This window comes from Hylobates moloch, unplaced genomic scaffold (genome assembly GCF_009828535.3).
Source record: "Hylobates moloch isolate HMO894 unplaced genomic scaffold, HMol_V3 SCAFFOLD_2, whole genome shotgun sequence".
Classification (NCBI taxonomy): Eukaryota; Metazoa; Chordata; class Mammalia; order Primates; family Hylobatidae; genus Hylobates; species Hylobates moloch.
In genome coordinates this window covers 55,569,773-55,594,611 of record NW_026652277.1, presented here as the reverse complement: position 1 = coordinate 55,594,611, position 24,839 = coordinate 55,569,773, and the positions used below count along the sequence as shown (strand labels likewise).

The window sequence follows — 24,839 nt, the reverse complement described above, 5'->3', positions numbered from 1 at the left end:
CAGGTTCAAGCAATTCTCCTGCCTCAGCCTCCTGAGTAGCTGGGATTACAGGTGCCCGCCATCGTGCCCAGCTAATTTTTTGTATGCCATATCCTTTTTGGACTAAGAAGAGGAAGGTAGAAAGGAAGGGGGATAAAGAAAATCAAAATATAAATTTCCTGTTAGTTTGAAGGAGAAGTGTGTGTGGAACAGGTGGCTGTTCCTCTCTCTCCCCATCATGCCTGATGAATGGCAGGTGAAACAGCAGTGAAGTGGTTTGGGCTGTGTTGATCTGTTGGCATTGTCCTCTGGGCATTTCCCTCTGAGACATCACTTTGAGACAGATCAAAGAATTCTGTATGTAGCCAAGTGGACTGTCTTTTTCCTAAGCTTGGCAGAATGTGTCAGACTTACTTTTCTTGTCCAAGTAAAGCAAAGAGAATTTAGAAAAGGTGTGTGTTCAATGTGAGAACCACCATTTGCTTATTTGTCAGTTATGGAAGTTGGGGGGAGTGCAGATATTTTTCTTTTTTAAAAACTTCTTGAACTTCTTGATGACTCTACTGCATGTAGCCTCTGCGCTGGGCATTCATTAGTAGAAAGCCACAATTGGCAGGCATGCTACACCAACTAGCTCCCTGGCGTTATATCTTAAGCACTGGATAAGAGAAAGACTGGAGAGAACACAGCCAACTCTCATCTCATGCTTTCCCCTTTTCCCTACATGAAGCCTTTTAAAATTCAGCAGGAGACCTCCTGAATGGCAGCTAGTTCTACAGAGTGGCATGAATGGGTTGTCCTTTCTCTCATGATAAATGCTCGTTGCAGAGCAGGGCAATTCTTCATTAGCATAGCAATTTGTTGGCGATTTGTTGGTTTTCTATTGAAAAGTATGCTCAATTGTAATCCCAGGCCAATTACTATTCTGGCTTCTCTTCAGTGCCTCCCCAGCCCTGTCTCCAAAATCAGCTCTAAGAACATGTCTGAGAGTTCTGTCCTGGCTCCTGCAGGGGACGGTAGGGGAAAGCCTTCCGGTGGGATCCTGGTTTAACTGCGTATGTGGTGTGCAGTGGGGTGTGCTGGCTCAGGGGCTGACTCCTTGTGTTAAATAAGACAATTCAGATGCTGAATTCCTCAGAGACCAAGTCGTGCTGCCCTGTTAGACATGTAAAGCTGCCCTATTTGGAGTCTCCTGGGTGGGTTACAATACCTGTGATTCTTAGATATTTGTCAGGTTCTATTCTTAAACATGTTTAAAATTAGTTTTTCAAACTAATGAACATAATATATATTTGTTGTTTAAAATGTTATAAAACACTTCCCTTTCATCTCCCACCCCCATTTCCATTTCACAGAGATAACACTGTGGGATTCTTCTAGAAACTTTTGACATCTTTCTGTATTAGGAAATTGCTTTTGGTGGCTTACAGTTCTGTAGGTAGGAGTCCAGTATGGGTCCGCAGGGCTGCATTCCTTCCTGGAACCTTTAGGGAGAGTGCGTGCCTTTTCCAGCTTCTGGAAGCTGCCTGCATTCCTTGGCTCTTGGCTCCTTCCATCCATTCTCAAAGCCAGTCACGTTGCATCGCTCTTTTAGTATTCTTGTGTCAGGAAATTTTCCACAGAGAATTGCAGAAATCCAGCTTAAACCCAGTTAAGACTCTCCCCCACCCTCTAACACACACTGAAAAGGTAATATGGTGAATTGGGTAATTAAGAGCAGCTGGCTCCAGGGGTTCAACGAGCCCCATCAAGCCTGTGTCTCTGGTTCTTGATCCTGCTTCTGCTTGCTTCACATTCAGGCATTTTCCTCACGACAGCAGTCTGGCTCCGTCAGCATCACCAGCCGAGCAACCTCAGGGGAAGGAACAAGGCATTCCTGACACGTCTCACCAAACAGTCAGGATTTCACTGATTGGCCAGGACTCAGTCACACGCTCAGCCTTGGGGGAAGATGGAGTCAGTTCACTCCAAAACATACGAGGTTCTCCATAGGCAAGAAGACAGGATCAGAAAGGAGATAGGGCTTGGGAGAGAGACACACTGGACAGATAAAAACAGCTTTCTCACAGTTATATAGGTGCTTTCTTGTTTTGCTTTTACACAAATGAGATCATGCTGTTCATCCTGTGCATTTTCCTTTTTTCACTCCACAAGAAATCCTGGATATCCTTCGTTGTCAGCATATCTAACTCTCCAGGTCGTTTTCCATAACCCTTTGGAGCCCCTTGTTTGGGGCCAGCGTGAGCTCTTTGGGAGTTAGGAGTGTCAGCATTAAATATCATCCTCAGAGAGTTAAATAGCAAATCCCTTTGCCATAGATATTTTATAGCATAATATCTTTATAAGAAAAAACTTACTGTCAATCAATGGTCCATCTATTTTTAAAATAAGAGTCTATAAAAAGTAGATCAAAATATTTGGACAGCCACGTGGAGGAGGAGGTGTTATATTTAACTTAACAGCATCCACGGCAACTTTTCCTCCTTACTTACTCCCTTCCTCTTACTGCCCATTTGTATTTTTTTGCACAGTATGCACATGTGTGATATTTATAGCATGAATTTACATTTTTGTGATAAATATGGGAGGGAATTAAGGATAAAAAAATAAAATTATGATTCCAGTAAGGAAAATTTTTACCAAAAATGTCTCAGAATTGTAATTTTGTTTTGTGGCATGAGCCTGTAGGTTGAAAGAAAGCAGAGGAAATACAACAGGGCAGAAAATGGTCCTGGCATGAACTAAGTCTAGTTTCAGAGATAATGAATTAAATGTCTGCCGCTAGAATCCATCTCTGTTGGTCCTGAGAAGGCATGTAACAGAGGAAGAATAGTTTTCATTTAACTGGGAAGAGAATTCTGATGTTAAATGAGGTAACAGAACACCCAGGAGTTCATCATTCCCCTACTCTCTGTTTTGATACAACACACCTAAATCACTCCTGAAGCTACATTTTAGTTTAAATAAAGCCTTTCATGTTTTACCCATGCTGTAATTCTCCAGAGAATCTAAATTAGATCTAAATTAGCAGTTAGCCTTTTTTCATAATTTTAAATTTGTATGTCTTTCTCATCCATTTGCCAAAATGATACTAACTCTACGAAAAAACCTCATCCACATTGATGCAGCTGTCTGTCCGTTCCTTGTGAACATACAAAGGTGAATAAGATACTGTAACATCTCTGCTTTTGAAGAAGAGACAGTTTGATAGTAGAGTCAAAGTAAATTAGTAATACATTTTGAAATAGAAAATTTGTCCACAATTCAACCTTAATTGTTTTGAGGGGATGAGAGAACAGGAATTGAAAACAGGTAAGTGTAAGGCCATCTTAGCCAAGGCTATAGTGTCAACATAAATTGTGGAAATTTACAATCAAATCTTAAACATTTTTATCCCGTCTTGTTTTCCCAGGAAAGGATGTAAATGGCTTATAGGGTAAAATGAATGAAGATAAAATTAACCCCAGAAAATAAAGGTGAAGCCAGGGATAGAGTCAGAACTCAGCGTGTGCCATCAGGCCTGCCTATAGCAATTAATTGATGAAGTATTACATTTTTCTCTCAGCTTAGTGGTCAGAGCATGGAGTAAATTTATTAATTCACTCATTCATTAGCAGATATTTAGTGAGCATGTGTTATATGCTAAACACAAGCAAAAAGTTTAACATACGACAGATTTATAGTATCTATAAAGTAAAAACAAAATGATTGCTCCAGATGAAACACAGCTTTACCTGGAAAAATTTCTCCATGGATTTTCAGAAAAGAGATTTGGTGTATGTAGTGGTCTGGGTTCCTGGGCATCCTCCAAGTCAGTGCAATTGTTTAATGAAATGCCAGGTGCCACACGCTGGCTCATCTTATGCCAGAGTGTGTTTCATCAAAGGTGATTCTATGAGGAACAAGAACAACGCAACTTAGGGATGTAGCTTTCTGACTCTCTGATTCCATCCAAGAGTAAAATCTAGAATAATTAGGGAAGGCAGGCAGATCCCCATGCACAGTTACTTACTCAAGTAGCCAGTCTTGGCAATTAGAGTAAAAGATGCTGAATCACAGATCAACAATTTGTTCAATCTACAGTTACCTTCTAATTAATAATACAATCCCTCTGTTTTTCCCCTGCCTTGTTCACCTTTGAGCTTGTAGGTTAAATAAGCCTGAGAATAGAATGGAAAAGGTAGGACTGCTTTCCCTTGTGATGTGGGCATCATGTTTACTAGCATTGGCAGGAATAGGAAAAACAGAAGTCCCAGATAGCACTTTAATAGGGTCTCTAATTACTGTAACAATAGAGTGTTTAGGCAGATGAATATATGATAAAATAAACAACAAACTCTGAAAAAATCTATCACAGTGGCATACCTCTGTATAAATCATCACCATGATCATTTTTGTTTTCAATTAACTTTTTTTTTTTTTTTTAAAATGGAGTCTCTCACTCTGTCGCCCAGGCTGGAGTGCAGTGGTGCAATCTCCACTGACTGCAACCTCCACCTCCCAGGTTCAAGGGATTCTTCTGCCTCAGCCTTCCAAGTAGCTGGGATTGCAGGTGCCCGCCACCACACCTGGCTAATTTTTGTATTTTTAGTAGAGACGGGGTTTCACCTTGTTGGCCAGGATGGTCTCGAACTCCTGACCTCAGGTGATCCGCCTGCCTCAGCCTCCCAAAGTGTTGAGATTACAGGCGTGAACCACCGTGCCTGGCCCGCAATTAACTTTTAATAAATGTCTCCTTTGTGCCAGGCACTGTGCGAGGGAGTTTTGAAATACTTTAGTCATTGATTTTTCTGAAAATATTGTTATGGTTGTTTGGTTTGAATTGGAGCCTATGCCTAGTAGGCTTTTAGTTATTCAGTTAGAAAGAAATTTTTGTCTTATGGGTCCTCAAAAGTATAGATGAGATTCTGCTTACAAAGATTAGAGAGAAGCCTCAAAAACTAATCCCAGTGCTTCAGGAGGCCAAGGCAGGAGAATTGCTTGAGTCCAAGACTAGCATGGGGAACACAGTGGGACCCTGTCTGTTAAAGAAAAAAAGCTAATGCATTGAAAAACTTCCCTAGTTCTTCTAGAGTTCCTTTTATTCCAAAAGCTGCCATTTCCTGCTGAACTGCTTTTGGTGAATCACACTGCTGCTGGAGTTGCCGTGTCTAATTACAGCTCTTAAAAGCACAGAGCATAGAAATGGAAAGCAAAGCACACCAAAGTTTAGAGGAACAGTGGTTTTTTTCAACCCATTGGTTAACCCTGTGCTATAAGTAGGATCTGGTATGCTAATTGTTTGTAATTTCCACCTTAATGTAAATGATAATTAAAATTACCATGCCTTTAAAAAGTATGGTGTTCCTGATTCACATGGGCGCTTAAGTAATTTTCAACCTAGTAAAATAAGATGATAATTTCAGACTTGTCCAGGTAACCTAGAATCCTTGCCATGTAATTGAAGTCTTTATTGCTATTCTTAGGGAAGAAGATGAAAGTTAAGTAGGTCACTTTCTACTGACAGAGCCTTTCCCATAAAGGAGAAACTTTTATACGGCAGATCTGCTTTTGTGCCTTTCGTATTCTAAAAATAGGTAAATCCTGAAAAGAAGTTGGCTCTGCTTGAGAATGTTACACTTGTAACATGTACTTAAAATGACTCAAGTACCTTCAGTATTGACTACCAGTGAGAACCCTGTTTTATTTCTGTATCCACTACACAGTAACTTTGTTTTGCTCAAAGTTAATTTGTTAAGCCATGAATGGTGAGTGTGAACTTGTTAAATTCTTTCAGGTTAGGGAGCAGAGACTGGTTTTATATTGCTTTTATGGAGGGTTTCTTTTTTGTAAGACTATTCAGGAAAGTAAGGAAGACAGGAAACCGTCTCAACTGCTGCACAGCCAGACCCCATAGAGATCTGGAATGACATTCAGGATGTTACAGAAGTGCAAACAGCGTCAGTGTCTGTTTTTATTCATTACTTCATCTCTGCACCTATGCTTGTCACACAGTGAGCACCCCAGCATTAATTTCATGATGGATTTCCAATACTCTACCCCATCTATCTGCTCTTTCCTGTATTCCCAGCCTACATTCTGTCTGCAGCATGACTTCTGTTTACTTACAGCCTTTGCTGCCTCATGGCTTCCGCTTACTTACCTGTCTTTGTTTATCGTTTCTTTTTCATGCCATCACACTGTGTGGGGATTGCATGTATCTCATTCAAACGCCCAAAGAGAAAAACTGTGATCAGATAGGCCACTCTCCAATGTGGAGCCCCAGCTCATAGTGAAATGATTGGGCTTCCGTGGTTGCCTTGAGGTCAGGGACCTAGCCATGGTCTGGTTGTCTGTGGCCAACTAGCAGGGCCATGGATGTAAAGGATGGTCTTGCTTATAAGAGGAAAGCGGTTATGACAAACACTTAGAATGTTGTTCCCATAATGATAAATTAGAGTCTGACTGGTATTATTCAGTCATGTTCTAGACCAGATTCTAAGATGTAGGAGAACACCCTATCAGGCTAGTTTCTTGAATTCTCAGAACTTGGCACAGAACTTGTACATAGTAGGCACTACAAAAATACTGGCTGAATGAAGGATGACTAAAGAGGAAATTCTATGATCTTAGATGTTCAGGGACACAACAGGAAAGGTTAAAGAGTAAGATGAATATACTTGACCAACTTTTATCCTATAAGTGAATCATCATAGTTAGAGGCAAGCCATATAAGGCTTTTCTAATCAGAGAAAGCTCAAATCCAGAAAGACGTCATCCTCCTTCACTTTTGTATTATGTTGGAAAGCAATGAGTATAAAATACAGAATTTATAACTAGTAAGTAGATTTTGTCATCATAGTGGGAGGGTTGCCCAGAGCTTTTCTTTTTTCCATGGAACACTACCATCCTTAAAGTCATTATAGCAATCCTTAGAAGAGGGGATGCTCCTAGGAACATACTGGGATTAGAAGTTGTTGAAAGGGCTGTTCTATATTGGCAAGTTGAAATTGAGCTGGAAATGTAATTGAGAAATTTTCCAGATTAAGAAAGAAAAAAGGTATCCCTAGGGCTAATGCTTCTGGATTTCTACCCCCTTGTCTCCATCATCATATGATCAGCCACCACCACCACGAACAGAAGCCTGTTTTTTTCTCGTCGCCAACTGTCTTTGACTCAACATAAGAATTAGAATTAAGAGAGAATTTGCTTGGTGTTATTTTGAGGGTTGGGCTGCAGTTCTTCATAGCTCCACATTTGGATGTCATCATATGATTGGTATAGTGGTTCCAGATACCTGCCACTCTGCTTTGCACATATGAGGCCTCAGTAAACACTTATTGAGTTGAATTATCAGTGTAAATAAGGTCATTTGACATCATTTACTTTCATTGTCACAAACTTCACTCTGAAGCTGGGAAAACTATCTAAGAAGCCACAAATATTTGGCTTCTTGACTCCAGCTGGATAAAGAAAAATAAAAACATGGAGGGATTAATATAACCATAACTAGAAAATGTTAGGCAGTCAGTTTTCTGTGTAATGGTAAAATCAGGCTGCTGTCTTGGTTGAGTGCAGGTGTTGGAACCATACAGACTTGAGTTAGAACCCTGGTTCCACCACTTAGCAATGACTTTAGGCAAGTTACTCATAAATCTTATCTAAGCCTAGTGTTCCACCTTGAACATGGAGGAAACAGTAGTACCTATTTCATGGGAGTAGTAATAGGGTTTAAATGAGATAATGTAGCTGGGCGTGGTGGCTCATGCCTGTAATCCCAGCACTTTGGGAGGCCGAGGCAGGTGGACCATTTGAGGTCAGGAGTTCAAGACCAGCTCAGCTAACATGGTGAAACCCTGTCTGTACTAAAAATACAAAAATTAGCCAGGAGTGGTGACATGGGCCTGTAATCCTAGCTCCTCAGGAGGCTGATCCGGGAGGAGCACTTGAATCCAGGAGATGGAGGTTGCAGTGAGCTGAGATCACGCCACTGCACTCCAGCCTGGGCGACAGAGCGAGACTCTGTCTCAAAAATACATACATACATACATACATACATACATACATACATACATACATAATACATACATACATACATACATACATACATACATACATACATACATACAGGAGATAATGCGCTAGAAGCTCTTGCCACCGGGGTTGGCACAAAGTGAGCACTCAGTGACGTTAGTTATTATTGTCATCAAGAGTGTTATTTTGAATAATGTAATTCTTTTCTATGACATGGTGTCATATTGATGTTGAATTAACTGATCTTTTAGGTAATTCAGTGTAAATGGAATCACTTGTTTCAAGTAACAGAAATTCAACAGTAGAGTCTTTTATCCCTTAAGTAATATAGTTTTATACTCTAACATTCAGGAGAGAAAGAGATACAGTTCATGTTCTTGTAATACACAAACTGAGCACGGGCAATCTTACGAGTAAAATTTTTCTATCCAGAGGTAAAGAAGAATCTCTTGATCTGTAAATTTGAAATCCCCTCTGCTAAATAGTTTCTGAAATTCACTGAGGCATTTTTAGGAAGGTATTCCATAGATTACACATAGAAAGAATTCTCTCTTCACAGTGGCATTTCTGGTGGCGGTTTTTCTTTTTTAAACTTTATAATCATGACTAATGAAAAAAATACTGGTGAATTGAACTGATGTCTGAGAGACATTGACATTCTCTGATTTTTCTTTTGTGGTTATGTAGGTGAGACAGGCATTGGCAAATCCACGTTAATGGACACTTTGTTCAACACCAAATTTGAAAGTGACCCAGCTACTCACAATGAACCAGGTGTTCGGTTAAAAGCCAGAAGTTATGAGCTTCAGGAAAGCAATGTACGGCTGAAGTTAACCATTGTTGACACCGTGGGATTTGGAGACCAGATAAATAAAGATGACAGGTACATCTTGGGATTTTGGGGGGACACAAATGGATGAGGAGATAGCAGGATCCATCCCAGGCAAATTTAAAGGCCAAATGTTTTGGGGGTGTTTTAGTTGTGGGGCTTGGTCCTCTATTGCCTAAAAGGTGTGATATTCTTGTCCTCTGAGAATTTTTCTGAGAATGTTCTTCCTTGAGGTCAGAATCAGACATCAAAATTGATCCCAGCTAGTAGGATCAGAAAGGGGCTTTATTAGAGGGACTAAATTAGCTTACAGCATCTTTCCACAAAGGCCATGAAACAAGGTTTGGGGCTTTCCTACCAGGAAAAGCAATCTAGAGAAACACTCAGCCACCCTACAGAACAGTTTTAGCAGAAACCCCAGCCATCAATCACTTCATACTGCTTGGGAAGCCAGGACACTAGAGGGGAGGTCTCTAGAAGCTCCACCAAATCTGCCCCAGGTAATCAAATGCCTTCACCATTGCTTGCTATATAATGATAAAATAGTACACTGCGTTTTTATAATGTTCCCCATTTATAAAAGCCATGTAAGTTTGGGTCTTTACCATGAGTTGCTGTTTGCCCTTATTTGAGGGAAGTTTTCAATTCTTAAAATTTCGTGGCATACAACCCATGTTAGTCTTAGTCTCAGGATTTTGTTCACATTCCTTCTCAAGAGCACCGATTCTCTTCATCAGTCTCAACCTCAGATGTCTTATGACTATTTTACATAGTACATTCATTCTCAAAAGAAGTTTGAGAAAGTTAAAATAAAACTGCCCCAGGCCCAAAGCTGATTGTAGAATGGGGCTTCCAGAAACATCTTTGAGCAGTTACAACATTATGGGCATAAGTGTCTACCTGCTTAGTGTGACCAACATGTAGACATGAACAACAAATCAGTAAGTTAGGGTGTATTTGCTTACGGCTCAGACACTTCGCTTGTATCAGGATTTTTTTTCCATATTCCTCAAAAATGTATATTATACGCATGTGTTTTGTAAAGAGGAACTCGACTATTTTTATCTAGAAATGCGTATTGCCTAGATAAATTTTAACTGTGCCTGATATAAGTATGAGCACCACAGTAATGACAGAGAAGTGTTTAATTCATTCTTTAGCTGAGCACCAAGCTCTTTATTTTATCTATAAAGCACTTTAAATGCTCTTCAGTAGACATTGCCCCGTGATAACAGGAACAGTTGTTAGATAGAGTGAGAAAGATTTTATTTTGCATCTGGCCAAAATGGACTATCTGTACATTGTGCTGGGGCAGGGAACAAGTTCGGCTCTGACACTGCAGCTGAGCAGTTGCTCTTAATATATGACCTCAATGGCAGGGAATGATGGAGAGGCCCCTGCCTGAAGGCTGTTTGTAATGCCAAGAGCAGTAAATGAAGAGAAAGCCCTGGTCATAAGGAAAGGGGCACAAGTGCATTGTGGGAGCTGGGAAGAGAGCCGGGGGTTCCAGTCATTGCATACTTGCAGAACATACCCAGAGCAAGGCCTGTTCTCCACCTCTCAGACTGGTATAGATTTTCTCCCTGGGGTTAGGAAAAATCTTGCTCATCCATTCCTTGATTGGAAGACAGCAACTGTACTTTTTCAGGATCCCTCCCCCACAGGAATGAGAACCATCCTCCACATAGCCTCTTGCTGAGATTCCCTGTGCTCTTCCAGCTCACTGGGGTTGCCACAGTGCTGCCACTCAATTTTTGCCTCTCCCCTAAACTGGGACTCCCTCGGGCTGCTGGTGGCTTTTCACTCCCCAATCAGCACTCAGCAGCAAACAGCTAGGACAATGCATATCCTCATATTTGCAGCTGGAGCCCTCCTTAAGAAATTATCTGACTCATTTGGGTCAAATAATAGTTTCCAAGGAGATTTAGAAGAGAGGAAGTGTGATATTAACCTAACCTAGATACCAAATATTTTTTTTCCTCTGAAATTTCTTGACAGCTATTGCATAACCTCTTTAAATGGCACTTAAAACTCTCTGATACCCTGTACCCCAGAAGGTATTGTTGACACTGTTGACTGTAAAGCCAAATGACTTGTTCACAAATCGTTATTTGGACAGGCTCTGCCTCCCTCAAGAAACTGGAAGTGGGATATTCATTTCTGCATCAATATGTAACCATATGGGAAGGGATGTGGTATTTCTCTATGCCCATGTTGATTTTTACCTACTTTGGGGATTAGGCAAGCTTTTCTGCCATAGATGCAAGACTTCAAGAATGTCCCAGTTTGTTTATGTAGACTTCGGACATGTCAACATTCCTGTATTATTATCTGCCTCAGACCAGGCTAGCTAGAAGGAGGCAGGAAGAGAGATCTGGTAAGGTTTCCTGTTATGTTTAAAAGCACATTTCACTCTTTGTTATTTAAGGGCTTCCTTGTTTTGGCTGTTTGTACTCTTCAGTGGAGAAAGAAAGGGGTCTGGGGAAGAAGGGAAAGCAAGTTTTGTTGTTCAATTGGAAATAGAATAATTAGTTTGCCCCACACTGGGGAGATGGGAGATGAGCTGTCCATGGCATATCACTAGCTGTAATGATAGTTAGCCCTCAAAGGCAGAGATAATTGAAATCCCCTGAGACGGAATTTCAACCTCACCAAATCTTCATCAGAGTTATAAAACAGTAGTGAGATGGACTGTTTGGCCTTTAAATTTTAAGTTTTTAATCACACTTTCTGGTGGAGGTAGTCAAGGGATAAGGAAAATTGGCTAACAGACAGCAAGATAAGGGAAAAACATGGTTAAGTATTTGGTCATACATGAAGTGGAGAGTCAGTCCCTGAATGATGGCATTGGCCATTTTGCAAGAATGATCAGTGGGTAGGTCGGATGGATGGAAAACATTGTCTAAGTATCTTTTTCCATTGGTTTTAGGGTTAGCCTCTGTCATTTTCGTATGTGTGTATGTTTTATGGCTGGAGGTATATGGAAAAAAAAATGAGTGCTGTGTAACAAGGAATACCTCCATGCCTTAAAAGAAAATTATGTGAAAACGTAAGGGCTAGATTGGATTTGTCCTCCTGTCTTTCCTCTGATTGATATGGCCACAATCCAGGGAAGTTTTAATTGGCCAAAAAGAATATAAATAAGTGTTAGTAGGGATGGAGCTAGCAAAAGGCTAAGTTGGGATTAAGCTTCCTATCTTTCTCACTTTAGATGGAGAAGTGGAAAGGATTTGGAGGAAGAGGCAGATAATTCATCTCATCTATAGGATGATGATGAGTACAAAACCACTTGGCTGGCTTGAGTCTCATCAAGAAGAAATTATTTCATCAGCATAATTAAATCTTTGACATAGGGAATAGTGGTTTTGGTAAATTGTTGTCCAGGAATACATTTCTTTTTATTGGTTAATAATGGTATGGAAGGTAAAGTAGATGGGAATTCATATTTATTATGTATGTGACGTAAGAGAAGGAGGCTCCAGGTTGAATCCCAGGTTTCTGACTTGGCCAGTGGGGTGGGTGGTGGCCCACCATGCTAAGGAATACAGGGAAAGTGAGGGTTTGAAGGCAGGATGAATAGTTCAGTTTTGGACATATTTAGTTGGAGAAGCAGTTGAAAATACAGGATAAGCAATTGTGGATGGGTCTGAAGCTCAGAGGAAAGATCTGGGTTGGAGGCAGAGATTTATGACTTGTCATCAGATAGATGGTGAGTGGAACACAGGAATGAGTGTGATTTTCTAGAGGGGATACATAGAGTGAAAAGAAGGGAGACTGAATGATTGGCCAGGACTCTCTAATAAGAACAGATAGAAGGAAGCCTGAGATATTAGAGAACAGAAGATGTCTTGAATCCAGTGCGGAAAGCATTCCTCACTGCAAAATGAGTGTTGTTATGCTTCTCATTATCTTTGGAGGATCGGAATCAAAACCAGAGGCAAGAAGGGAAATTAATAGAAAGCAGAACCATATTTGGACTACTATTGAGGAGGTGCTAAGAGCTAAAAATCAGACACTGGGGAAGCAGAGGAGCAATTGCTGTGAGCTGCTTCTCTTACCCTTTGGGATAAGAGGCTGCTGGGGAAGAGCCCTAATCTCCAAATCTGCCTCAGTGTCAGGAGACAGAAGGATCAGCCCCAGACTCAAAGGGCAAAGGGCATGGGTGGACCTCACTGGAGTGGCCTGCTCCACTTCCCTACTGGACGTGAGCTCCATAGCAGAACAGATACCAGCAGAGAACTGGGTGAATGGAAAGTTCCTTTTTTTTTTCTTAGGTTTTTCTAAAAAGTCAGGCTTGATTCTATAGTGGTGGTTGTTTATTATATAATTATGAAATTGTTATATCTGACTTTTGTGTGCCAGCCCTTTACATGTATTGCATGTATTGGCTCATTTATTTGTCACAATAGCTCTCTGATAGAACTACTATTTTTGTCTCTGATTTACCTGTGAGGAAATTGAGACACAGAGAGATTTAGTGACTTGCTTAAGGCTGTGCAGCTAGTAAGTTGTGCAGCTGTATTATGGTTTTAGGCTTGAATCCATGTTTCTAACCACCATCCTCTATAACTGTCTCATTAAATATTATTATTATTATGCAATATATGTCTATATTTCAAGATTAGAAAATATAGAAGAATCTTATTGCTCATTCATTCTTTTTATTGGAATTTTGCCTGTCATGATTTGGAACTTTATTATTGCTGAGGTACATCCTACCTTTTTTTTTTTTTTAAAGCCTCTAGAGATTTTGTCTACTCTAATTGAACCGATAGATTGTGATAAAATCACCAAAGAAAAATATCAAAAAGCTTTTTATGACTGCTTTCAGTTTTGCTCATAAGTTTGTTTGTTGTTATTGTTTATTTGGGGGATGTTTGTTTTTCTTAGGATGTCTGCTGTCATTTTTATTATAAAAGATTTGTGGTTCCCTTTCAAGGGTTTCAGTTTAACTTATGGGTATGGGATTTGGGTGTTGAAAGGTTTTTATTTTTCTTAAAACTTATATCTTCGGAAAGGCAATAAAGTTTGGGGAGAATTAACTCCTTGTATTCCTAATAGAACAGTCTCTGTTGCTAAAACGAACTTCTTCTGAGTAGTCCCTTTGGAGACCAGAAAGAATTAGTGGGTTTCCCACAGTGACCTAATATACTACTTACTTCCTGGACATGTGGTTTATGGAATGTGTATCCCCAATATGCTATAAGTCATTGTGTTTATGGTCAGTTAATAGGATTACACATAATTATCCAAAACAGATTTGAATGATTTGGTGAGAAGAGAGGGTTACGACATTTACCTTTAAATCATGAAGATTTTGAGTTGAAAGGAATCTTGAAGATCATAATAGTCTAGGTGCCTCAGTTCCTATATGAGTTATGGATTATGCACAGGGCTGTGGGAGCACAGACAGCCCCTATCTCTGGAGGAATAGGGCAGATGACCAGGGAATAGCCCGCAGTAGGTGGTGGTGTCATATCCTGAAACCACACACCAGTTTCATTTTGTGCACCAGTGGCAATCAGTAGGGAGAGGCTGTCACAGTCACTTTTCTCAGATGGATTTTTGAGGCCCAGTTTTGGCCCAGCAGGAAAGAATGCCACAGTCTCTTAGCAATATCTTCCATGGATAGCCCTTGGGGGAGTGGCAGTCAGCTCCACATATGTACAGTCTCTGTTTTAGAGGATGAATGTTAGCCAGGAGAAGAGTAGGAAAAAGATAGGTTCTCGCAGAGGGGCCAGCGTGAGCAAAGACTCAGAGGAAATAAGGGCTTGACACGGCGGGGGCGGGGCGGGGGGGGCGGTGGGGGGCGGGCTGCTACAAATGGTTGGGCGTGGCTGGGACAGGAGAGGTGAGCCTGGAGCGCTGTTCAGGGATCAGGTGATGGAAGGCCTTGGATACCCAGGTAAGGACTTGGGCTTTAGCCCTTAGGAAAGAAGAAGCCATTGTGATGTTGAATGTAGGATTGTCCTGTGAAAGAGGTTTGAGACTAGAAACATGCTGTTTCTGCATTCTAGCTATAAGCCGATAGTAGAATATATTGATGCCCAGTTCGAGGCCTACCTGCAAGAGGAATTGAAGATTAAACGTTCTCTCTTCAACTACCATGACACGAGGATCCATGCCTGCCTCTACTTTATTGCCCCTACTGGACATTCACTAAAGTCCCTGGATCTGGTCACCATGAAAAAGCTGGACAGTAAGGTACTTGCTGCCACTCTGGTTATCATCCACTGTCCTTTTAGATCTTCTTTATCCTAATGCCCTAATTTGTTCTCTGCTTTCAATGTGATTTTTTTTTTTCCTGGATTACAGGAACAGTGTTTGACAGCATGAGAAAACGCTTCAAAACCTCTTGCCTGTTAGACAAAAATAAAATAAAACAAAACAAAACTAGCAAAAAAAAAAAAAGTCAAGTCGCTTTCCAGGAAGTAGTTTTAATTCTTAAATGGGAGGTTGAAATATAACTTCCAGGTTTGTTTACTTTCTTAAAAAAAAAAACTTTCTCTAAAAGATGTTTAGAGGTTTGGTTTTAATTCAAAGTTTACAATGGAATAAAAGATTAAATTTTTGTCTCTGTGATGATAATGGTCCAGCTTCTTCGATTTTAAAACTGAACTGCACATGTGTGTTCAAGTAAAGCAAAGTCTTAATTTCAGTGTGATCCTTGAGCTTGCCACATTCATACCTTCTCCTTTTCACAACACGTGAAGGAAGAGACTGGTAAGTTTGATAAAATTTTGCACCTTACTATATATTTATTAGACTTTCCATTTTGAAATAAATAGAAGACAATACATTCTAAAGTAAGGATGAAACAAATGGCAACAAGAACAACCACAAAACTAAGCCATGGATGGTATTTACTCTTAGATTCAAAACCCCTTTTGCATTCACAGAAAAGTCTTATCAGATGATAAAGCTCTTTAGAGGACTCTACTGGGTGTTGTTACTATGATTTTATCTAAACAACACTGATAAAGATGCTGTCTCTCCAGAAGGACAAAACAGTGAGAGAATGCTCAGAAGATCAGCCTGTCCCCAAGGCCTCTGTCTGAACTGGCCTTTAGAGGGCTGGAGAGGCTGAAGCCAAGCCAGGCTCCTTTGGCTTCCAGCAGGCACAGACACAGTAGTTTACAGAAAAATCTTCTAATGGCCTGGAAGGATCACTGCAGCGAGTACTCTTCGCAGAATAAATAGAAACCCTCCTTTATCCCATCTGATTCCTCAGCTCCCTGGGAGCTGTGCCATTAGCCATGATAGTGGAGAGATCACAGGCAGTGAGGGCCGCTTCCAGGTCTGTCGTGTCCTTGGAAGCAGGGGCAGACCTCCCTGTTCTCAAGAGTGCCCCGTTCTCCACAGACATTCTGAAGGAAGTAGAGTGAGGAGGCTTCCTAACCGAGGGCTGAGTATGCAGACCCAGCCGGATAATATCCAACACTATTATTATATTTAATAGAGTTCATTGAAAATGGAAAAGAAAAAGGCAAAACAGGCACAACTAATAAAAGCAAACAACCAACCATAAAGCAGGTTAAACTTTCAAAGAAGTGATATTGTTGGAGAGTTTGAGAGCTAGCTAGCATCTGAAAATGATAATATCAAAGTTTTATTTATACAAGTAAAGGGAAGGGTTAAGCAAATGTATGGTCATTTCAGAAAAGACTTTCAAGCTCCTGCTAGTGAGGAAAAAGAGGTTTTAAAACTAAATTGCTTGATTTCTCTATCTCCTCTGATCAATTTGGCCAAGAAAGAGTGAATCTCTGCCATTTTGTCTGTGTTGACATTAATTAAATATTAAATGTGTAAAAAAGATAGCCATTAAGCACAATAGGAAATTTCTTTTTCCTCTGGTCCTGATCCAAACATTTCCCCCACCATCAATGATGTTTTTCTTAGTCTGCAACTTGCTGGAGGAAGCCCAAGCATGGTGAGCTTAGGAGCAGGTTGAGGAATAGGTTGAAGAATAGGTCTTTCTGTCAGCATGTCATCTCATTCGGGTTTATCAGGATTTCTAATTTGGCCTTTGGATAAAAGGAGAAGCAAAGGCATTCAGATGTGACCTGAACACCTCCCGAAAGACTCTCTGTTCCCTGGCTAGGACAGCTTCCTCACTGAGTCTGTTTTCTCTCACCTGAGCTGGGTGAAGACCATAGTTCTATATATCAGATGTCAGTAATGTCTTATTGAAACCTCTGTTTCTACAGGGATTAGGGGAAAGTTAATCTTAAAATGTGAATTTAAGAAATGTGTCCTGTGCCCAGGGCTGGGGGCAGCCGGGGAAAGAATGTCCACACGGGGTTTGGAAGTTGTGCTCTGGGGTATCCTTGGCTCCCTTTCTGGGCTTCCTGCCACTAATGTCAAATTCTGAGTTCTCCCCTGTTCTTTGTAACCGATGCTGTGAAAGTGAGCCTTGCCTTTGGCGCTTGATTTTATTCTGGCATGAAGGAGTAATTTGATAGAAGCTGATTTTCAAAAGAATTAGTTGGTATGATTTTGAAAAAGTTTACAGTGGGCAACACCATTTTTGTTTTGGTTAATACATAGGTTCTCCTCTCAGCAATTTTCAGGTCATCAGAAGAAAGAAAGGATGTTGGGCTGCATAGAACTGAATACTCCACTGCTCTTACAAAAACTTTGTTATTATACTGTTAGGGTGTGCAAAACTCAAGAGCCTAAAGTAGATTGGAGGGGTCTAAAAGGAGAGGTTGGTCATTCAAAGAATAAGCTCCTTTGTTATCACTATTTGTCATAGAATAGTAACACTTCCTTTACTCTGTAAAGAAAAATGAGGTAGCACAGGAGAGGAAATTACAAGTATACTTTCAGTGCAGGATGGGAGGAAAGTGTTTGAATATGGAACTAAAAGTTTATCTCAGGTCTTCTTAATTTTTCACCTAGGTAGAAAGTCTGATTTTCGTTATCCTCTCTACCCCCCCCAAAAAAAATTGTAGGTACATAGGAGGTGTATATATTTATGGGGTACATGAGATGTTTTGATATAAGTAGGCAACATCTTTATTTTTTACAGTAAGGTTTTGCAATTTTTATTTATTTGTTTGCTATGTTTTATTCACTTGTCTATTTTTCTTACGTTGGAATTGTGTAAAAATGGACGTGTCTGTTTTACAGGTGAATATCATTCCAATAATTGCAAAAGCTGACACCATTGCCAAGAATGAACTGCACAAATTCAAGAGTAAGATCATGAGTGAACTTGTCAGCAATGGGGTCCAGATATATCAGTTTCCCACTGATGAAGAAACGGTGGCAGAGATTAACGCAACAATGAGTGTAAGTCCTCAAGTCAAATGGGAACAAGTGATTTTTATGAACGCCTGTCTTAGTAGCAGCATTGTAGAGTGGCTGGAGCACTGGACTGACTAGGAACCTGATGACTTCAGGTGTAGTCCAGCTTTGCCACCACTTGAAGTCATTTAACCAGTCTGCTCCTCAGTCTCTCCATCTGTCAAATGGGAGCATTAGACAAGATGATCTCAAATTTCCTTCCCACTCTAACAGTTACGATTTATACAGCAAATCTTGTGAGAAGGAAATGCCAGCCCAGTACCATTTCACAAAAAGCAGCTCAAAGGAAATAGATCTGTGCTTGTTTCCACCAGTCTTGTCATAAATACGTTGGCTTGCCCCCATTTTGCTTTGGTGATTGGATCCTGCCCTTCCCTCCTTTCTATTTTCCCTACACTTTTCTAATCATTAGGTAAACTGGCAATTGAGGATACAATTTCCACATCACAGAGAGGAACTAGTCAGGAGATAAATGATTAAAGCGACAGTGGTTCCCTGTGTGATTGTGATGTAATCCCTCCTGGTGAGTCTCCATCCTGCTGGTTAACGCTCAAGTCTGTTTCACTGCTCTTTTGTGTGTCTCACAGCCCATAGCTCAGCTGTGAGCTGCAACGACTCTGCGCATCTTTTTTTCCCTTTGGGAATGCATAACATCCATGAAAGCCACATGCTTTCCATACAGTGGAAGCCCATTGATGGTTGTTGGAATTCAAAGTAGTAAAGGCTCTAGAATCATTGGAAGAATCTGGAAAGCAGATTCTTCCCAGGAAATAGGCATGATGGGGTGTGAAAGGAAGGCTGCCACGAGGGAAAATGGCTAGACTTGTGCAAAAGAATGAATGGTTAGAAGATCAAGGGGTTTTGGTCCCATTACGAAGTGAGTGTTTAACTAGTAGAGCCACTGAGATGGAAGATACACCTTACTTCTTGGGAAGTAGTGAGTTCCCATCGCCAGTGGTTAGTAGATAACAGACCCTGTTTCAGTCCACTTGGAAGAGATACTGTAGCAGGAATTCTTAAGCAGGATTGAACTGTATAATAGGCAAGATCTCTTCCACCTCTAAAATTCTCTGGTTGTGGGTATTGAGAGCTACATAATAATAATAGCATGTGACATTTTTCACATTTCTGGAGCATTTACTACGCACCAGGAACTGTTCAAGACTTTCCATTTAATCCTCACAACAGTTGCATAGGTAGGTGCTGTTATTATTCCTACCTCATATATGAGGAGACTGCAGCATAGCACCTAAGATTGTACGGCTGTGGGTAGTGGAGGTAGGATTGGAACCTAGGCTTTGGCTGTCAGGCTACACTCTCACCCTGTGTACTACTGCCCGAGCAGAGAAGTGTACCGTCAGCCTCAGCATCCATGGATTTCACCAGCCGTGGACCAAAGATATTTGGAAAAAAAATGCAACAATAAAAACAGTAATACTATACATATATATATATATATGGCCAGGCACAGTGGCTCATACCTGTAATCCCAGCACTTTGGGAGGCCGAGGAGGGAGGATCACTTGCACTTGAGGCCGGGGGCTCAAGACCAGCCTGGTCAACATAGCAAGAAAATAAAAAATAAATTCTACAAAAAAAAATTTTTTTAAATAGAGTATAATAACTATTTATATAGCGTTTACATTGTCTTAGGTATTATAATTTAGAGATGATTTAAAGTATACAGGAGGATGTGCATAGGTTATTTGTAAATACTATACCATTTTATATCAGAGATTTGAGCACCTGCAGATTTCAGTGTCCATGGACAGTCCTGGAACCAGTACCCTGTGGATACTGCAGGAGGTCTGTACTTTTTTATAGCAAGGTCAAAATCTCAAACTGAGATGGCACTCCTTTATTCTGCTGTAGAACTGTAATTTGGGATGTCAGTGTGGGATTCAGAAAGTATCATGAATGACTGCTATGTAATTTTTCTTTATATTCCTATCCTTCTAGATAATTTTTCATTATTTTCTAGTCATGGAACTGTATCTGTGTTAAACTTATTGGAAAGAAAATACCCAAGAATTTTTGCTCTCTGTCTTTATCAGATTAATAGAACTGAATCTCTGCCATTCCAAATTAATCCTGCTCTTTAAATAAATTTTCATTTAGGCTCTTCATTACAAACAATTCTTGCTGATCAAATTCCACGTAATGTCTGAGGAAAACAGATTCCACTGGCAGTTGCTTTTGTTACATTTGAGTGGAGAAATTTCCTTGGTCATTACACCAAAATATTGACCGGAAAGGTCCTGTTGCTCCTCAACTTCAGGGGAAACAATAGTGTTCAGGTCTGAAACTCAGACTTGTTTGAGAAAGAGAATGTGCTTTCTTTCCTTCTTAGGGTGTGAGATGAACTAGAACATTTCAATATCTTGAGCGTCCAACAAAATGCTACTTGGGCAACCTGAGCCAATGATTATGTCAAGTTCTCTGTAGGAGAGGGATTGGCTTACAAACTTTATCTTCTTTCTCAATGTATCTATAGTGGAAGAACACTGGATCAAGGAACTCTAAATAATAATTCTTGGAGCAGCTATTTCAAATCTTATTCTTACATGCTGATAGAAAAAAGATAGGATTATTATTTCCTCCCCCACTCAGAATGCAGCGACAACTACCAAATAAACCGATATGAAAGAGTCAGTTGTCTTAGACACCATCTCTACTTCAGATAAATCTGGGTGCAAAGCTTGAGCCAGTAATTTGGGCTAAGGTGTGTTTTTGACTTAGAATTTGTGCAGTAGTCAGTCAACTGTCTAAAGCAGTGTTGTTCAAATAGAACTATAATGTGAGACACACAAGTATTTTAAAATTTTCTAGTAGCTACCTTAAAAAAAGTAAAAAGAAATGTGAAATTAATTTTAAGGACTTAACCTAGTATGTTGCAAAATATAATTTCAACATGTAATCAATATAAAAATTATTAGATATTTTAGGCAGGGCACGGTGGCTCATGCCTGTAATCCCAGCACTTTCGGAGGCCAAGGCGGGCGGATCACAAGGTCAGGAGATCGAGACCATCCTGGCTAACACAGTGAAACCCCGTCTCTACTAAAAATACAAAAATTAGCTGGGCGTGGTGGCCAGCGCCTGTAGTCCCAGCTATTCGGGATGCTGAGGCAGGAGAATGGCGTGAACCCGGGAGGCGGAGCTTGCAGTGAGCTGGGATTGCGCCACTGCACTCCAGCCTGGGCAACAGAGCGAGACTCCATCTCAAAAAAAAAAAAAAAAGATATTTTAATAGTAGGTCTTTGAGATCCAGTGTATATTTTACAATGACAGTATATCTCATCGTGGACTGAATTTTCACCAAAAATACTTTATCTGTATTTACATTTTATAAAAGTCACAGCTAAAAAGGTTAATTTACATACCCTGGTTTCTCCTAACATACCTTAAAGATTTTCAGAATGAAATAAGTGCCAAGAAGATACTTTATCTTTAATCTTTGTGTCTACCTTGCCATCTACCTTGGTCTTCTTTTTCAGAAGATTTGAGTTTGAAGCAAAGTGAAATGCAGTTTTACCAAAACAATAAAGTTGCATTTAATGGAAAAATATTTTACGTTGCTTCCATTTTAAATTTAGATGTAAACTAATTAAAAGTTAGATATTCAATTTCTTGTTCCTACAAGCTGTATTTCAAGTGCTCAACAGTCACATATAGTTAGTGGCTACTGCATGGGCTAGCACAAGTCTTAAGCTTACTTTATAGTTGCAAAGACTCATACAGTTTTCCCTTGAATCTAGCTCGTGTCTCATACTCAGTGTTTGGTTATAAGACAGGTGGGATACGTGACATCCACCTGCCAAACTGCAGCCTGCTTTTCCCTTGCCACCAAGTAGAGGCCTGCAGAAGGAGGAAGAAGATAGAGACTGGTGGAAACTAGTCTGTCAGAGCAGGGGAAAGTAACTATTCTCTGTCCTTTTGCTTGGCAGGTCCATCTCCCATTTGCAGTGGTTGGCAGCACTGAAGAGGTGAAGATTGGCAACAAGATGGCAAAGGCCAGGCAGTACCCCTGGGGTGTGGTGCAGGGTATGTGCACAGCATGGGAGATGGAGTCTTCATATTTAGCCCCTATGTGAATGGCCGTGTTTGTTCATTTCCTGTCTTGTTTAGGGAGGCCCTCAACAGTGGGCTGGCAGTGAGAGGGAGTGGTGGGGCTCCACACATGGCAATCGTGGAGGTGAGGAAGAAAGAAAAAGTAATCAGCTAGGTAGACAATGGAGAGACATGGCTGCCAAGCCCTTGAGGTAGTCCCTCAAGGATGCTAGGTTGTGTAGGGAATTAATATAAAGTCCTGATTGAAAAATAGTTCTTCCCTAGGAGTTGGAGCTCGTTTCATCAGCCAAGTATTAAAAAGCAGCAAAAAGTTCTTTGCAATCTAGAGGGTACTTTTTTCTCCATCAACTATGCAAAAAATGTCTTCTAATAAAATGTTATCTTAGTAAATCTGAGACTTAGGAGAATATTTGACTTATATTTGCCACTGTGGGGCATGGCCACAGTCTAACCTGAAAGCTTGTCAGGTGTGTCACTTTGAAGGACAAGGACTCTATGACCTACTCTTGTGTTCTGAAGGAGGACATCCAGTGCTATGGATTAAGCAGGATGGCCACAGAAAGTTCTTCATTGGTTTAAGATGTATCAGACCTCCTTTTCCTCTGTTTTGAATAAAGGCAATAAAGCTGTGAGAAGAAACAGTACCTTTGAGATCCCTGGGAAAAATACAATTTTTCTTACTCTTACTAATTTCTCTACAATAAGAAAACTCCTTTCTTCCCAGTGTTGTTGATAAAATTAAATGAAGTGGTATGTAAAAGTGGCCCTGCACAGTTATAGACAGCATGAAGTGGTACAAATACATCTGGCTTTGGGCCAGATGTTCTGGCATTTGAATCTAGACTCTGCTACCTCTCTTTGGGAGGTCAGCTTGCTGACCAAGCTCCTGTGTCTGCAAAGCAAGAGTCATGACATCTAGTTGGCAGAGTTATTATGAAGGGTAAAGACAATATTTGTTTTCAAGCTCCTCCCTCTGTGCTCTGTGCTGAGTAGGCACTCAGCAGTCGGCATTGTCATCAGTATTATGGTCAATGTTGTCAGAAATCTTGTCTTTGTCAGGAATGTAAGGTGAATCCAGTAAAGGATCTTCAGATGGTCTTGAGACCCCAGAGATTTCAGGAGTGATGGTAATAAAATCTTGGAAGCATCACTGCAGATATTTCAGTGACATCGTTGCTAATCCCACTTCCTCCATTTCCCCCCTCTCTTGTAGTTGAGAATGAAAATCATTGCGATTTTGTGAAACTTCGAGAGATGCTGATCCGGGTGAACATGGAGGACTTGCGAGAGCAGACTCACACCCGCCACTATGAATTGTACCGACGCTGTAAGCTTGAAGAGATGGGGTTCAAGGACACTGACCCTGACAGCAAACCCTTCAGGTATGAAGGCATCTAGCAATTAGGTGTCTCCCAGACAGTGGCGAGAGTGGCATGTTGGTACATCACAGAAATGCTTGCTGGGTTGAGATGGTGATGATGGAAGGATCTGGTGGGTGAAGATTAATACATATGTTGTCAGGCATTGTGATAATTGCTTTATTTGCATTATTTCAACTAACTTACCTAGTTGATGTCATTATTATCCACATTTTACAGATGAGGAAACAAAGGCACTGAAAGTATAAACAAACTGCCCAAGGTCCTCCAAGTAGTAAAAATGGTGTGGTGTTGAGCTCTTGCCATCTGGGTCCTGAGCCCAGGTTTCTGCCAGTTCTCTTGCAGAGGTACAGAGCCTGGTCGATATATTTACAAAGGTGAGGCTGCTGATTACAGTTTGCCCCATTCATTTTTGCCAAACACCTTTAACTTCCGAAAGCCCTTCCTTTGTCAAGCACTTTTACTATTAGCTTTCAGTGGTTCAGTAAAATTCTAACAACAAAGAATCAGGAGGAAAGGAGAATAGCTTTTAGGAGATCTATGTATTTTCTTATATCACTGACGGATAGAGACGCAAAATGTGAAGGGGAGAAATGGATGTAGAATCAATACCCTAGCCGAAGCCCAGACCCCGTCAGAATCCAGTGGTAGGGATAGGATTGGCAAGGCTGGGGTGCTGTTGCCGTAGTGAGTCGTGGGATGGTTCTGGGTAAAGGTGTGGGGTGAGGCTGCCAGGCCAGGTTCACCACCTCCTGGTCGAGGAGAGGGTTGTCCAGATGGTGCCCAAGCAGTTTTCTTTTCTTTTTCTTTTTTTTTTTTTTTTTTTTTGAGATGGAGCCTTGCTCTGTCACCAGGATGGAGTGCCTCGGCCTCCCAAAGTGCTGGGATTACAGGCGTGAGCCACCACGTCTGGCCCCCAAGCTGTTTCTTAATGGGGATTTGAATTCAGGTGGTGTGAGGTGTGTCTGGGTTCTGTGCCTTTACAAATTGAGGGCCATAGTTCATTGGGGAAAAAAAATCTGTCTTTCTCCTCTTTGGCCTATAACACACTCTGATGTCTACAAGCTGGCTGACAATAGAACCGGAGGCAGCCTGTGCACAGCAGATTCTGTCCCCGTGGGTCTGTAGGAGGGAGTTTATTTTCTTGCAATTGCTTTAGAGATAGTTTAGGAATGCCTGGGCTTGTCGCCTGGCACTGTGCTACTGAGGAGTTCCATGAGCATGTGTGTATGCAGTGAGAACAAATGCAGAACCCAGAC

The 24,839-nt window shown here is 40.8% G+C and overlaps 1 protein-coding gene across 8 annotated transcripts in view; it reads left to right on the top strand.

Moving 5' to 3' along the window:
- The window catches only part of SEPTIN11 (septin 11), a 96,790-nt gene that overhangs the window by 53,347 nt on the left and 18,604 nt on the right, over positions 1–24,839 (top strand). For all 8 annotated transcript variants that reach the window (XM_032149493.3, XM_032149522.2, XM_032149483.2 and 5 more), the window contains exons 3-7: positions 8,680–8,875; positions 14,839–15,025; positions 17,954–18,115; positions 22,078–22,174; positions 23,415–23,583. In XM_032149493.3, coding sequence (XP_032005384.1) covers positions 8,680–8,875; positions 14,839–15,025; positions 17,954–18,115; positions 22,078–22,174; positions 23,415–23,583 — 811 coding nt within the window. The remainder of the gene's footprint in view (positions 1–8,679; positions 8,876–14,838; positions 15,026–17,953; positions 18,116–22,077; positions 22,175–23,414; positions 23,584–24,839) is intronic.